The sequence below is a fragment of the Eutrema salsugineum genome, unplaced genomic scaffold, assembly GCF_000478725.1.
Source record: "Eutrema salsugineum unplaced genomic scaffold, Eutsalg1_0 scaffold_10, whole genome shotgun sequence".
Classification (NCBI taxonomy): domain Eukaryota; kingdom Viridiplantae; phylum Streptophyta; class Magnoliopsida; order Brassicales; family Brassicaceae; genus Eutrema; species Eutrema salsugineum.
In genome coordinates, this window is record NW_006256908.1 from 9,211,681 (window position 1) to 9,227,922 (window position 16,242).

At 37.1% G+C, this 16,242-nt stretch overlaps 5 protein-coding genes across 5 annotated transcripts; 3 read left to right on the forward strand and 2 right to left on the reverse strand.

Moving 5' to 3' along the window:
* Window positions 1-137: 137 nt before the first annotated feature.
* LOC18026850 (mitochondrial import inner membrane translocase subunit TIM17-2) lies at window positions 138-1,699 on the reverse strand. Its single transcript, XM_006410861.2, has 2 exons — window positions 1,545-1,699; window positions 138-1,209 (listed from the first exon to the last, which is right to left on the reverse strand). The coding sequence occupies exon 2, from the start codon at window positions 1,152-1,154 to the stop codon at window positions 486-488; it is 669 nt and encodes a 222-aa protein (XP_006410924.1). The 5' UTR covers window positions 1,155-1,209; window positions 1,545-1,699; the 3' UTR covers window positions 138-485.
* Window positions 1,700-3,117: 1,418 nt separating this feature from the next.
* LOC18026851 lies at window positions 3,118-3,642 on the reverse strand. The gene has a single exon (XM_024148384.1). The coding sequence runs from the start codon at window positions 3,640-3,642 to the stop codon at window positions 3,118-3,120; it is 525 nt and encodes a 174-aa protein (XP_024004152.1).
* Window positions 3,643-4,231: 589 nt separating this feature from the next.
* Window positions 4,232-6,468, forward strand: LOC18026852 (diaminopimelate epimerase, chloroplastic). The gene is made up of 9 exons (XM_006410863.2): window positions 4,232-4,562; window positions 4,651-4,818; window positions 4,913-4,983; window positions 5,078-5,135; window positions 5,244-5,423; window positions 5,546-5,630; window positions 5,721-5,780; window positions 5,879-5,952; window positions 6,183-6,468. Exons 1-9 carry the CDS (start codon window positions 4,290-4,292, stop codon window positions 6,303-6,305), a joined length of 1,092 nt encoding a protein of 363 aa, XP_006410926.1. The 5' UTR covers window positions 4,232-4,289; the 3' UTR covers window positions 6,306-6,468.
* A 224-nt stretch (window positions 6,469-6,692) lies between these two features.
* LOC18026853 (kinesin-like protein KIN-5B) lies at window positions 6,693-11,759 on the forward strand. Its single transcript, XM_006410864.2, has 21 exons — window positions 6,693-6,808; window positions 6,963-7,269; window positions 7,361-7,516; window positions 7,590-8,164; window positions 8,253-8,409; window positions 8,488-8,557; window positions 8,641-8,717; window positions 8,787-8,840; window positions 8,928-9,008; window positions 9,098-9,209; window positions 9,297-9,383; window positions 9,455-9,630; window positions 9,714-9,875; window positions 9,964-10,071; window positions 10,153-10,311; window positions 10,395-10,478; window positions 10,557-10,762; window positions 10,838-10,939; window positions 11,021-11,130; window positions 11,197-11,348; window positions 11,439-11,759. Exons 2-21 carry the CDS (start codon window positions 6,979-6,981, stop codon window positions 11,631-11,633), a joined length of 3,114 nt encoding a protein of 1,037 aa, XP_006410927.1. The 5' UTR covers window positions 6,693-6,808; window positions 6,963-6,978; the 3' UTR covers window positions 11,634-11,759.
* An 816-nt stretch (window positions 11,760-12,575) lies between these two features.
* On the forward strand, window positions 12,576-13,364 carry LOC18026854 (zinc finger protein ZAT11). The gene has a single exon (XM_006410865.2). The coding sequence runs from the start codon at window positions 12,681-12,683 to the stop codon at window positions 13,218-13,220; it is 540 nt and encodes a 179-aa protein (XP_006410928.1). The 5' UTR covers window positions 12,576-12,680; the 3' UTR covers window positions 13,221-13,364.
* The last annotated feature ends 2,878 nt before the right edge of the window (window positions 13,365-16,242 follow it).

Consider the following 16,242-nt stretch of genomic DNA (forward strand, 5'->3'; position numbering starts at 1 on the left):
TGAGGTTTCCGAGAGCTAACAGTATCAAGAACTTGCTTCGTCTACATAATCGACAGTGTTTGGGTTGTTGGATGAAGAAAACTCTAGAGTGATTCTATAATCAAGCTAACACTTAAATACTGGACCAAATAATTCCATTGAACTTCAAAGGATTCATTTTCATTGCTCAAATCCTCAAACATTCCCACTGGGGCCTATTATAAAAATCTAAAACTACATTATTTAAGAACCAACAATAGTTGGGGAATGATTTCACAATGAGAATATTCCTCCAAGACTGCGCACACAGCACGTCGAACACAACTTTAATCGAAAGAAGATAGAGAGAGAAGGAGAGTGTGTAGATTCTCCCATGAACAAGGAGAATTCTGCAGATAGACCGACAACTATAAAACTAAAACAGACCGTTGAAGTGCATACACTAAACAGACTTTGAAGGCAGAGAAGGCAACGATTTAGGATAACAGAGAGATCCATCCACAAGCTTACTTGTATTCAAATGACGGCACCGGAGGTGCATCAAAACTCTCTAATACCTTTGTTTCACTTCCGCTGCTCGTTTGCTGCTCATCATTCTTCTTACCAAAAAGCCCTCCCAACCATGATGATGATGAAGCAGTATTCTCCGGCATCATCTGTCCTTGATTCGGCATCTGCATTCCAGGCATTCCAGGCATCCCCTGCATCCCGGGCATTCCAGGAACAGGCTGCTCCTCCATCATTTGACCAGGCTGAGGCGGAGTCATTAGCTTGTTCAACATAATCCCTGCTCCTTCAATCAAACCAAGCAAAACTCCTCCAAAAATGGCTGATCTTACAGCTGCTGTAGGCCCTTGTCTCATCGACAGGAACCCTCCGGTTGCAGCACCTGCAATGATTGAGTTCCATGGATCCTCCTTCTGCCTGATGTACACCATGGTGCAATCAAATGTCGAGAATAGACCTCCCCAAACAGCGAAGCTGCCTCCAATACGAGGAGCGTTCATGCTCACCGCTTGTGTTCCTCCAACAAAGCGACCTCCTTTCGGGGAATTGTATGTCCCTTTAAGGAAGTGAAAGGCGGCTCCTCCAACAGCTCCCATACCAAACGCACCACCGATGTCATCGAGGATACGGTCAGGGCAAGGCTCTCGAGATGCTTCTGGTGTTCCCATCAATTAAAAACCCAAACTTTACCAAATAGTCCCCTCAGGTAACGATGATATCAACCTGTAAGTGACGTAATAATAATAAGAAGATTGATTGATTGATCGACGAATAAAAAAAAAGTAACAATACATGAAGGGCAAATCAGGCCGAAATATTCATCATTTCAATTTTTTGAGTCCATAAATCAGTGGAACCTATAAATTAGGGTTTCTAAGACACAGCGATCACAAGTCCGATCCATGACTAATTTCGATTAACACAGACTATTCAAAGGTTAAAACTTTCTACAATCGAACAGAGGCGATTAGGGTTTATCAATCTCTCCGCGCTATAAGATCGAAGGTAGAAAACTTGTGTATAGAAATGAATTGTGTGAGAGGAAAATCGAAGCATACCTGGGAAATCGATAGGATGGGCGCGAGTTTGAGAGAGAGAGACAGTGAAGGAGGCGCGAGGGAGAAGAAGAAATGGCGTCGAGGCTTTTTTATTAGGGTTGGGCGGAAAAAAAAATTATACTCTAATTTCCTCTTTTTCCAAAGCCTTTTTTTTTTCCCGGCCATCGCTCATTTTTTTTCCTTTTATGGAATTTTTTTTATTTTCAACAAACGCATTTGCCAGAACGGCACGAAAATGCTACGTCAGCAGTCAGACAGACCAGTGTAGAGAAATGCTTACCAACAAAAAAAAAATGTCTAGAAAAAATCTGTTTTTTCTTACGTGGCATTACGAAAGACTAAAAAATGTTCTGATATTTCTAGTACGAGGTTCACAGCCCAACGAAGAAAAAGTTAAACTCTTATAAAGCATCCAACTTATACACAACTCTGAAGAAAACCCAAGCTATTCTCCAAAATCTGTTGACCTATTATGAGCCAGTTCCTTTTGAATCTATCTAACCATCGATCGTTTCAGACTAAACTCTGGGAGTTTCATATCCGTAGAGAAAATGTCATAGTTACATACTTGGTGACCGATCAAATATATTGCTCCATCTTGCAGAAGGACTCCGATCAAATAAAATTTTCCTTCCTTCAATGATCCGTTTTAATCCTACAATTGAAAATTAGCAACTATGTACATTTAAACTTGCATTACTTTCTCTTCAAATTTATCTATTTCAGGAAGGGAGGATCTGTAGAATTACCCAACCATACATAACACTCCAAAGAGACAGCATTCTACACCAAAGTTTTTTTTTATTATTAATACATCTAGTTAGTACATAATTGATTAATAATTATCTTACTTTTGAGCTTTGTTAAGTAATTAAGCGATGTAATGAACAAGTATTGATTGTAAACACGTTTAAAAGGATAAGACAACCCAACAGTTTGTAGAAAACTTTTGGGGGTACTGAATCTAAACTAATTTTCATCTATATAGTCCAAATCACACAATTTTTTTTTTTCACAAACTATACAAACTAATAAATCTGACCAGTAATCACATAACCTACTTGAATCCAATAATTTGACTTAAATCAAAAACTTATGAAAACTCACGACAATCAAACAACCAAATGACCAACAACCTATATCTAAATTAAAGCATAAAACTAACTTACTAAGTGTAACACATTTTTAAGTTATTGAATATCTGACGTATTAATAGAGAAAATTAATTATAACTTGTATTTGACACGGTGTCTATGATTCTGAGAATGTAAATTTCTAAAAACAACCAATTTCTAGCCTCGTGTTATGATATGAGACGCCAAAATTTCCTGTCTTTTATGAACCAGAAGACCAAACAGATGAGATACAATGTGTTCCCAACACGAAAAAAAAAAAAAACAAATTAAACATGTACCGAACGGAATTAAATTTCATGCGGAACTTAATACATCAAGCTAAACCGTGCCTTTTTGCATGGGAAAGACCGGTTTAACATCCCTGAACCCAACTCCAAACCTGCATCTTTCCAATTCCCGGTGGTTGAATGGCCGATACTATTACTCAGAACCGGTCTTTAAACCGGAGGATTTATCCATTTCGGAACCGGACCGGTTACGAGCAGTGACTGAAGCAGCTGTCCAGCTTCACTGACAGAATGAAAAAACTTACCGTTCTCCGGCAACACTCCTCCGATAATCTCCAGCACAACGGTCTCAAAATCTCTCCTGTTATGAACATCAAAACCCATCTGATTTGACGAGGAGCCGTAAGAAGCAGAATCAGAGATCGCCGGCGAGTCATTTTCACCTGGTGGGCTCGAGACAAAGTTATCCAGCGGCGATGCGATGGAGAATCCCGACGGAGAATCGCCGGAGAAGTGAATGTAGTTGCAGTTTTGAAGACGGTTAGTTTCATCTATGGCTTCTGTGTAATAATAAGGAGGTACTTGTTGTTGGCCGGACAACAAAATGTTGTTGACGAGTTTCTCTAGTTTAGCGATTTGAAGGAGCGACTGTCGCAGACGTTCGCTTGATTCGTGTTTTTCTCGGTGAGCAATTGTCAACTGACAAGATAAATCTTGCAGAATTTCTTCATACATCTTTATTTTTTTTTCCTTGAGAAATCCTGCTCTGCACAAAATTCAAAACATTTTTTAATGGTCACAGCTGATTAAGTTGTCTTTGTTCTTGGAAAATATACACTAATAAGAAGGAAAAATATCAATTACCTAGATATTTTAAGATCTTTTACGCCAAACTATCCATGGAGCTTCAATCGAGAACGAAGATTGGAGGTTTAAGAAAATTGGGATTTTTAAGGAGGCTAAAATGTATCATTTAATTAGCAATTATAACGAGGGATTTCGTCTTACTAGTGATAATGAATATATGGAAACAAAAGGTTTTATCATCGTCATCTTCTTTATTTCTCAGAGCTATTGCATATTTTACAAATGGATCTTTCAACTTTTAATTAAGGAAGTTCATTAATTAAAAGGGAAATTAAATATACGGTTGTGTTAATGCATTCCATATGGGAGAGTGACGGTCAAATTATAAAAAAAAAAATACATGTGAGAGAGAGTGAGAAAAGAAAAGTAAAAAAGAGGGAAAAACCGGTTCATAATTTTTTTCTTCCTAAAATTAAAAGAGTCTCATAAAACCGGTTCGACTCATGATCCGGAAGGCGTAAGAGCATACTGCGGAGGCCGGAGAAGAAGGAAAAAAAAAAGAAGCTGAAGCATCGATGGAGATAGCCGCCACGAGCACTGTCACTGTTGCGCCGCAATTGCGTCGATACTCACCTGCCTTCTCCAGGACCATTGGATCGCTACCTTCTCTTCGGTTCAATCTCTCAAGGAGAAACTTCTCCGCCGGAAGTCCAACTCTTCGCGTATCGGCCGGCTCCATTAGCGCCTTCGCCGCCGATAAAATCTCGCCGGAAAGTTTCTTAGATAAGAGAGAAAGCGGAGTTCTTCATTTTGTCAAGTATCATGGCCTTGGAAACGATTTCATTTTGGTACCGCCAGATATTTTATTTTTCTCCGATCGAAATTGCCTAGACTCAATAGAACTCTGTTAATCGAGAAGTTTTTGTGATGAATTAGGTAGATAATCGGGATTCATCGGAACCTAAGATAACGCAGGAGCAAGCGGTGAAGCTGTGTGATCGAAACTTCGGTGTTGGTGCCGATGGAGTAATCTTTGCAATGCCAGGCATTAATGGCACAGATTACACCATGCGAATATTCAACTCTGATGGTAGTGAACCTGAGGTAAAAGTCTTTTAATTTTGCCTGTGTTGATTAACCGAATCAGTTCGGATTTTGAAAGCTATAAAAAAAATCAAAGTCTTTCTGTTTTGGTTAGATGTGTGGAAATGGAGTTCGATGCTTCGCTAGATTCATTGCTGAGATTGAGAATCTTCAGGGGAAGCATAGGTATTATATTCATAGATAGATCTATCAGATATTTCTGATAAAAAGGGTCACACTTGCGATGATTCTCAAGTTTTTTTTGTTTTTCTTATGGCAGTTTTACAATACATACTGGTGCTGGTCTGATCATTCCAGAAATTCAAGATGATGGGCAGGTGAAGTAACAAGCTTTCATTCAAGTAGAAGTTGAAAAAACAAAAAATTTCCTAGTAAAGCTTTTTTTATTCCTCAGTTAAACTGGTAAAGCCTTAATATGGGTACAGGTTAAGGTTGATATGGGAGAACCGATCCTCAGAGCTGAAGATGTGCCCACGAGATTGGCAGGAAACAAAGGTGAGTCTGTTGTTGCTGCGGAATTAGTAGTTGATGGAGTAAGCTGGAATGTGACATGTGTAAGCATGGGCAACCCTCATTGTATCACATTTGGCACTACGGGTGGTCAGGTGCGTGTTTGCTACTCGTGGTACTTTTCTCAAAGGAGATTCTGTACGTAGTGATGTAGATATGAGATGCAAATTGGAAGCTACTCATATAGTTTGTGATTTTTTCTGTTTGAATTGACTAGAACTTGAGAGTTGATGATTTGAAGTTGTCAGAGATTGGTCCCAAGTTCGAGCACCATGAGATGTTCCCAGCTCGAACTAACACAGGTTAGGAGATTCATTCAAACATTGCAGATTCAGCAATATTTCTTTGCAATTTCTCATAAGTGATTATATCTCTTTAAACTTTATCTGCAGAATTCGTGGAGGTCTTGTCACGTTCACATTTGAAAATGCGTGTCTGGGAGCGTGGTGCAGGTTAGCCAAGTCCCAGAAATCCTCGGCATCAGTTTCTTAGTAGAAAAGTCCTCTATATATCCTCATTATATACTTAAAAGCATAAGCTCAAATTGCAGGAGCAACTTTGGCTTGTGGAACAGGAGCTTGTGCGTTGGTTGTTGCAGCAGTACTTGAAGGTCGAACAGACAGAGTAAGTTCGAATCACACACACAATTGCTAGATAAGATATGTAGCAATCAATTAAGAAGCATGAAGTTGTGTCAGTCAAACTAATATTCAGTAGCATTGTCTCAAACTTATTAAGAGATGTGACCAGAGCAGCTGGGATTCCTTTTTCCATTATGCTTAAATTAAGATAGATGATGAGTTCGAGCTCTTAATCTCTGTGTTTATTTTTGTGTTTTTGGAATGGTGGAACAGAAATGCACGGTGGATCTACCAGGTGGACCGTTGGAGATAGAGTGGAAAGAAGAAGACAACCACATCTACATGACCGGCCCTGCTGATTTGGTGTTTTATGGATCAGCCCTGCTCAGTCTCTAACCCACAGTTTTTTTGTTTTAATGTTCCAAAATTTGATAAAAATAGTTCCATGATCTATTATCATTTTTTTTTAATTAAAAAAAACAGCAAACATTGATCTATTATCTATATTGTTATCTAAATGTATTTTGCATTCTGGAAAAATATGAATGCCGAGACATGAGCTTACATGTTTTGAACATACATTTGATGATTAACTTATATGGCCATTTGCTTTTTAGGCTTTTAACTTTTGAAAAATGAGAAAGTAGAGTGGTCGACTAATTTCGAATTTTGGAGCCAGCCGGGCCCACATCTCTTCTTACACACTACGCTCCGATATTCCCCTTACGGTTACTAACCCCAGTTTTTCAAATTTGAAACGAAATTATTCTGAGAACAAAAAAAGGGAAGAAAAAAAAAGTTTCAATCTTTCGATCTCAAAGAAAGATCCCTAAATCTTTTTGTGTTGGATTCCGATTTTTCTTTACACGGGCTCCACTTCAAGTTTCGGCTGTGTTTCTGTAAGTGGATCTCTTGCTCTGATGATGGATTCTGAATTTATTAGCTTTCTCAATTGATTAGGTCTTCAGTTTACTTAAATCCTACCTTAATTTGGAGTTTTGTAAAAGATTTCGATTTGAATTCTACAGTGTTTTTTATCATTTTGATCATCAGAAAATCGAAATCAGCTATGTCGTTTACTCCCGAGGTTTCAAGGAAAAGCGGACTAGGTGTGATCCCGTCTCCTGCGCCGTTCTTCACTCCTCGTCCTGAGAGAAGACGAACTGATTCTTTCACTAGCCGCCTCGAAAGAGACAAAGAGGTCAATGTTCAAGTGATTCTCCGATGCAGGCCACTAAGTGAAGAGGAGCAGAAATCAAATGTCCCCAGAGTGATCTCTTGTAACGAACAGAGGAAAGAAGTCAATGTTCTTCACAGTGTTGCTAATAAGCAAGTGGACCGTGTTTTCACTTTCGACAAGGTTCTATTTTTTTTTCCTCCTTGATTTGTTCCTTAATAACTTATACTAAAGATCGGCTCTTTTTGTCTGATTGATTATTATGTTGTTCTAGGTTTTTGGTCCTAAGGCACAACAACGGTCTATCTATGACCAATCCATTGCACCTATTGTTCATGAAGTCTTGGAAGGTTTTAGCTGCACTGTGTTTGCTTATGGGCAAACAGGAACAGGGAAGACTTACACTATGGAAGGTGGAATGCGGAAAAAGGTATAATTGAGTTTCCCTGCTTATGCTAGTCTTTTGATTCAAGCTCTTGTCTGAAAAAAATATTGATTTGTAGGGAGGAGATTTACCTGCAGACGCAGGGGTGATTCCAAGAGCTGTTCGGCATATTTTCGAGACTCTTGAGGCGCAAAACGCTGATTACAATATGAAAGTAACCTTCTTGGAACTCTACAATGAAGAAGTTACAGACTTGTTAGCTCAAGATGAGTCCTTTAGATCCTCTGAGGATAAGCAGAGGAAGCCCGTTTCTTTGATGGAGGACGGGAAAGGTTGTGTGGTTTTAAGAGGTCTTGAAGAAGAAGTTGTGTACAGCGCTAACGATATATATGCTCTTCTTGAACGAGGCTCATCCAAAAGACGCACCGCAGATACTTTGCTGAATAAGCGAAGCAGTCGCTCTCATTCAGTATTTACAATCACAGTCCATATAAAGGAAGAGTCTATGGGAGACGAAGAGCTAATCAAATGTGGCAAGCTTAACCTTGTGGATCTAGCAGGATCCGAGAATATTTTACGCTCAGGATCTCGGGATTGTCGCGCAAGAGAAGCAGGGGAGATAAACAAGAGCTTGCTTACACTAGGCCGTGTGATTAACGCGCTTGTGGAACATTCTTCTCATATACCTTACAGGCACTGCCCTTGTTCTACAACTAAATGAATTCTACTTTGATAATGTTTGTGTGTGTGGAAGTGTGATTGTGGATATTCTTCTTTGCAGGGATAGTAAGCTGACAAGGCTTTTACGGGACTCTCTAGGAGGGAAGACAAAAACTTGTATCATTGCTACAATCTCTCCATCTGCTCATTCCTTAGAAGAGACTTTAAGCACTTTGGATTATGCCTATCGTGCCAAGAACATCAAGAACAAACCCGAGGTTTTGTTTACGATATCTCAAATTGATGTATCAATGTACCATTTATTTTCTTCCTTCCGACTAAACTTGTCTCTGCAGGCAAACCAGAAATTATCCAAGGCGGTGTTGCTTAAAGACCTATACTTGGAGCTTCAGAGAATGAAAGAAGGTTTACACACATAAAATTCTGTCTATATGTATCTTTTCGAATGAGCTAGTGTATTAGTTATAATTGCTGTACAATTGATGCAGATGTAAGAGCGGCAAGGGATAGAAATGGCATTTACATCGCACAGGAAAGATATGCACAAGAAGAGGCTGAAAAGAAGGTAAGTTTGAAGGACGAACCTTAAGTCTGTATTCATTTCTTGATCGGAATAATGATTCTTTTGTCTCAGGCAAGAATCGAGAGGATAGAACAGCTGGAGAATGATTTAAATCTCACTGAAAGTGTACGTATGCCTCACCTTTTCTCTTCCATCTGTTAGAAACTAAACTAATTTTTTTCCGATGAAACTAAAGTGGCTTCTCTTATGCAGGAAGCTTCCAAGTTCCGTGACCTTTATGTGACTGAGAAAGAGAAGTTACTGGATGTTGAAAGTGACCTTAAGGACTGCAAGGTGATAAGGATGACTTCACTGATTTACTTTCTAGATTACTCATGCTTTCATTGAGAATTTTCTTGAATTTTCAAACATTTGTGGTCCAGAGAAACCTAGATATTAATAACAAGGAATTGCTTGATCTCAAAGAGAACTATGTCCAAGTTATCTCAAAGTTAAAGGAAAGGGAAGCCATCATCTCCACAATGAAAGCCTCAGGTAACACTTCTTGGGTTTAGAGGCTTCCGGCCGCTTTCTTGGGTTTGTTTGTTGCTTGATTCGTTCTAATGACATTTTCTTGGACAGAGACTTCTTTGATCGAACGTGCAAAGGGGTTACGTTCTGATTTGCAACATGCGTCACATGATATAAGTTCGCTGTTCACAAGATTAGGTACTTCTCCTTTCCTATGTCTACGGCTGGAAACAATATCTGTCAAGTGCTGATTTTACTTATTTCTGCAGACCAAAAGGACAAGCTGGAATCCGAAAACCAGAGCATGCTTCTTAAATTTGGTTCACAGCTTGATCAAAATCTTAAAGATTTACACAGAACAGTTCTTGGATCAGTCTCTCAGCAACAGCAACAATTAAGAACTATGGAAGAACACACCCACTCATATCTTGCTCATAAATATGACGTAAGACAAGACTGTAATACCTTGTCATTTCACTTTTTGCTTTGGATCTTTGGATCACACAAGTAGTTGTTTTACACATGCAGGCAACACGCGATCTTGAATCAAGAATTGGGAAAACAGCAGATATTTATACTTCAGGAGTAACAGCCTTGAAGGAACTTTCTGAAATGCTACAAAAGAAAGCCTCCTCTGATCTGGAGAAGATGAACTCCTCTATAGGATCACAAATAGAGGCTGTTGAGCAAGTATGAACAAGACAGAGTGATATAATTAAAATGTTTCTATTTCTCATCCTCTTTTTAGGTAATAATTGAAGTGCCTTTCTCTTCTCAGTTTCTCACTGCATCAGCAACAGAGGCTGCTAAAGTCGCTCAGGAAATCCGGGATTCACTTAAGGATCAAAGGGAGCTCTTAGCTCTTGCTGCAAGACAACAAGAGCAGGTGTTGTAAAAAATTATATGCTGGTTTCTTGTCAGTTGAATTACTTTCCTGAAAATTTCATTCTTTTTTCAACTTATCCAGGGCTTGATCAGAAGCATGAGATCTGCACAAGAAATTTCCGACGCGGCTTCAACCATTTTTAGTAACATCTACAATCAAGCTCACGGCATGGTCGAAGCCATTAGAGCAAGCCAAACAGAGAAATCGAAACAACTTGCTGCTTTTGAAATGAGGTTTAAGGTGAGTTTGGGATAAACTCTTATAAACTTTCAATTAGATATGTTTTGAGAGGTTCACATGAAACTCGTCATTACTAAAAACAGGAAGAAGCTGAAAGAGAGGAGAAACAAGCATTAGATGATATCAGTCTGATATTATCAAAAATAACTTCAAAGAAAAATGCAATGGTTAGTATTTACCCATTCACAACCCCATTAGGCCATAATTCTTCAGCAGTTTTGATGATGGTTTTTACGTGTTTCTAGGTCTCTGATGCATCACGCAGTATCCGGGAACATGACACAGAGGAAGAGAAGAGACTGCACGACCAAATATCTGGCATGCAACAAGTCTCGATTGGTGCAAAGAAGGAATTGTGTGACTATCTAAAGAAAGCTAAAACCCAGTTCACTGAAAACACAATAGCTTCAGCAGAGTCTATCACAGTCATGGACAGTTACCTTGAAGATTGGTACAAATTCCAACTCCTCTCTACTTCTTTCGAATCACATTCTAGTTTTTCTTACAAACATTGTCTAAATTGCAGTCTGGGAAGGGCCAGTGAGTCTAAAAAACTCTGGGAAGTCACTGAGACAGGCATAAAGAACCTTAACACGAAGTACCAACAAGAAGTTAATGTCACAATGGGGTAAAATGTTTCGTTATGTGTCCGTACTTTTCTATTTGTTGCTTCCACATCATTTCATTGAATAAAACTTTCTACTTATAGGGACATGGCAAAAGAAAATGACAGGATGCATGATGAGCTTGCATCCACATTCTCCACAATGGATGCTAACTTTGTAACTGGGACTAATGAACTTCAGGCAGCTGTTAACGGTAACAACGCTAAATCCTTGCACCTTTACTACTCAAGAACCGCTTTCCTAATCTTTAGTTTTACAGACTCATTGATTCAAGACCGTGAGAACAAAGAAACAACGGAAGCCATAGTCGAGACTTGCGTGAAGCAGGTCACGTTACTGCAAGAGAATCATGGAAAAGCCATATCGAATGTTAGAAACAAAGCAGAACAGTCTCTGATAAGAGACTATCAGGTACTAAAGCAATCATAACAACATAAAGAAAAATATAGAAAACACTAGGAATTCCTTCTCTATGTGTAAGCTTTTTAATACAATGGCCAGGTTGATCAGCACAAGAACGAAACGCCAAAGAAACAGACCATAAAGGTGCCAAGCCTGGCTTCGATTGAGGAGATGAGGACTTCCTTTTCGAAGATCATTCTCAGCGAAGATTACACAAGCATGGAGAAAAGATCAACTAAACAGAGACAAGACGAAAGTAACGACAGAACTCCATTCTTGGAAGTAAACATATGATTTTGTTTAGACAAAAAAAGAACAGCTTCAAGCTTTGGCAGTTAAGTTCATTAACTGGATGAGTTTAGTAGATTTAAGAGTGTGTAACTGTCGCCAAGATTCCATCTCTCTAATCCACACCACTTACTTTGCTTTGACTTGCTTATCTGTCAAATGCTATTGCTGTCGTCACGATTCCATCACTGATGACGTTCGCAATAATAAAATATAGAAAGAATATTCTTGAGAGTCTCTTGAGCTCTTACCATCTAGATGGACAATGTATCTAAAGGCTTTAAAACTGGTCTCCATTGCAAGTGTTCAAAACAAAATGAATCTTCTCTTCAAACATAATAATGTTAAAAAATTTAAGATTAATTTGCTCTGTATTCAAACATCATTCAGTTACTTAAACATAGTAAAATTCCAGTGGATGTTTTTTTCTCTTCAACCATGTAATACATGACGGCTGTATTTTCCAATGATTAGTCTATAACTATTTTGGGTTTAAAATCCTTGACTAAAGAAAGCAGAAGGTTATGATATAATTTAATATATCGATGTTGATATTAAAATAATGACTGTGGCAAGGAAGTCCAATTATGAAACCAAGTTGCTGGATTTATTCTGTGTTTGTATACATTTGTTGACTCTGCCTCTTTTCATTAGATTCACACACTTTTAGCAAATAGATGTTTCTGTGAAATCTGTGATGATGATGCATTACTTAAAGTTAAAGACGATAATGCCCCTACTATTCAACCCGCGTGGTATGCATCTGCGTCTAGCCGTCGAAGGGTGATATTGAAAATGTCAATTTATCGCCAAGTCAAACAATCAGTGCTGCTTGTTGTTAGAATATTAGTTTAGACGACTTCTTTTGTTCAAACTACAAGAAAGTCAAACTTTTAGGTATTTCTCTTATAAATATACGTTACTCCTAAGTTCTCAACTTTCATTACAAACTCTCTCAATTCATTTTTTCTTTTAATTTTTGACAAACAAAAACTCAATCCTTAACTTACTCTGCTTCCTTAATTCTCAAAATCTTTACCAAAAATAGATAGTATGAAGAGAGAAAGATCTGAGTACGAAGAATCCATCAAGAATCTAGACATTGCTAAATGTCTAATGATACTATCACAAACCTCCATGGTCAAACACATTGGTGTTAACCATTTTACCGAGAGCAACACAAGTAATCGTTTCGAATGCAAAACGTGTAACCGGAGATTTTCTTCTTTCCAAGCCCTTGGTGGCCACCGGGCAAGCCATAAGAAGCCGAAGCTAACCGTTGAGCAGAAAGACGTGAAACATCTTAGCAACAATAACAAAGGAAATCATATGCACGAGTGTTCGATATGCGGTCAGAGTTTTGGGACCGGACAGGCTTTAGGCGGTCACATGAGACGGCATAGGTCAAGCATGACAGTCGAGCCATCGCAGCTGATCTCTCCGGTGATTCCTACCATGCCGGTTTTGAAACGATGCAGTAGTAGCAAGAGGGTTCTGTCTTTGGATTTGAATCTAACTCCTTTAGAGAATGATCTTGAAATTATTTTTGGGAAGACTTTTTTTCCGAACATAGATATGAAGTTTGTTGTTTAGCTTTTTTCTTTCTTAATCATTTAGGTTATTGCAATTCTTTTGTATTGTAATTCTCTCATTCTTTTAAGGATTCTTTCAAATGTTATGTTCATTGTGAGTTACTTGGTTGTCATGTAAGTTAGTTGGATTTTTTATTTTTTTGGTCAATAAAGTTAGTTGAATTATTTTCGTTCCTGGGCCAAAAGCTGGGTCCAAAATTTTCAATACTGGACCCAAGTTGTTAAAAAGAGATTTTTAGATTCATCACTACATATTATGTGATTAGTTATGTGATCACTGGGTCACAACCAGGTGAGCTTTATAGTAAAGCTCAATCATCTATGTACGTACCTGGAGATTTTGAGGTGTATCTAAGGTAAGGTTTTTAAATCTTTCGTGTACATAGATTATTGTCTTATATATATAGTTTTTTTTTTCCTAGGTTATTATTATTGTCATCTCTTTAGTTTCCTTTACAGAGATATCATTTGGAGATTTCCAACTGAGTGTCTGAGTCAAGAGAATAGTGAAAAAAAGAGTACACACGCAATATATCAATCATATACATACGTAGATTATAGAGTTCTCTCTATAGAGATACCTTATAATAGACAAAAAGGGACTTTGTAGTTTAAGTAAAGAAAGATAAATCGAGAAGCATAAACTGTAATAAAGGAGATAGTCTTTGCAGAATTTTGGCATAAAACTTTTTATTCGGTTTCGCTCCTCCTAGTAGTAGTTAATGCGCAATATTTGATATGCAACACATCTAACAGAGATATTCATTGTTTTGCTGTAAGTTTTTTTTTTCATTGTTTTGCTGCAAGTTCATATGCATATCTGAAAACATTAATTAGTTCCATGCAACCCCGGATCTAGAACTTGTTTTTATCCGGGGTAAAAACTAAATAATATGCATAATATAATATATTAACAAGGAGCATTATAAAAAAAATCTTAAGCAATTACATATTTAAATTAAAATTGTCATGGTGGATAACTGCCCCTCCCAATCACTATGTGCCTTCCCCAATCTCCATGTGTGTTTATATATATTTATATATATATATATATATATATATAATAAACGCGTACAAATTCATGCATAGGGCAGGTTCCATGTCCATTCAAAAGGATCGATATTTCTTTATTCCTAAAACATGGACTTGTTTTTGTTACCATCGAGGAAGAATTTTGGTTTGACTTTTTCTTTTCTAGTATATATATTTTTTTACCCGACCTAGTGTTAATAGTTGACAAAGAATAGTTTGGGCATTGAAGAAAGTCAAAGGTCTTCTGTTTTGGAGCACACAATCAATTGCCAATATTAGCAACTAATTAAAAAGAATTATAGTAACATGTGATCGCCACCACTTCTCGACCACTACCATTACCATAGTATCATCGCATGGTCCACATCTATAGTTTACGAAAAAATATTCATGCGAACGAGTACACATATATAAAAGACAACCATATAATACTTGCATGCGCCACTTTAAACATGAGCAATATATACTTTTATAGTATTTTACTAATTCAGTGGTGGACGTAGAATATTTCTTTTACAGGATCAAAAAAATGAACTATTAAGAAAAGTCTATCAATATTTTACAAAATGTTAAAAAAAATGAACAATTTAATTATATCGTAATATAATAATTTTGACCTTTTTCTCTTTATTTTTATTATATTTTGCTTATATTCTTCTTTTGAGTTTTAGCAAAAAAAAAATTGTTTTAAAAATATTATATATTAGTATATAAGAATTAGAGTTCGCGTACTGGTTACGAGTTTGATTTTGAAAATTTAGAGACTGTATTTAAAGGTCTATGTGTGTAAGGCAGTAAGGGACACCTCGATTCAGCATATACATATACGTAATTGTGGATCCATGCATTTGAGACCGTTGTGCTAATTAATTAAGGTAGAATCTTTAATTCTCATCTGATCTGATGAAAAAAATGGGTTAAGAAAGGATGTTTAACGCTAAAACAGCTGAATTTGTAAGACCAAGTCCAGTTGACCTCTAGGATTTATTATCAGCCGTGTTAGATTTTAGGCTGGTCGTTGTTGAGTAATTGTTTTGCTTGTTTCATGACTTAAATTTATATAACCATAGCCAAACATGGACATCATTGTCAATTTATAGAATCATATGAGATAAGACGTTTGTTTTCTCAGCATCGTATGCATGGTGCATTATCTTAGAAGAGCATATTCTCCACTCGCTAATCTATCAAATGCTCGTTATTGCTCAGCTATATTGGTTATAAATGGACTATTTTTGTGTGTGACCACTAAAATTGCCTATTTTAAAACAATAGATAAAGTATATATTTGATGCATGAATCACGTATCTCACATTAACGTATAATATATCAACACAACACTTGTTAGTATGAATAGGTTGTATTAACTAGTACGCGGAATATCCCATTTATTTGAACAAATCATTGGTTAAATAATATAATTAATATGTTTTGATTGTATTCTTCTGTAATTTGGGTCGTTAGTGGTGCTTTCCAACATTTTAGGACATTAGTAAAGATGGAAATTAATCCCAACAAACCCGATGGTCCAAGTTCAATTAATTGTCTGCATCAGAGATTGTAAGAGAATTATTTATTGGTCTAAGTGGGTTATTGAGTCATCAAAAGATTTTAATTAATGACCTCAATGCAATGTTCTTACATTAACTATATATAATATGACTAATATCAATATAATGCTCACTTAAGTTAATAATAAGAGAGTTTAACTACACCCTGCTTCGGCGTGAAGTGCATTCCATGTGAATCTTGTGAATGAGAAACTAAAAGGAGAATATTCACGTCATTGCTTAGCTAATTATGATTAACCGAATGTCGCTACGTCAGTTCAAATCTCATTAAAACTCGTTATTCAAAACACTAATTATGTCATGCATAATATATTATAGAAACATTCAAACGGTAGAAGAGTCAAATGGCCAAATCAACAGAATCGATCACAGTAATTTTGGATAATTGTGCATGATATAGTAAACTCGAGTATGATGCAA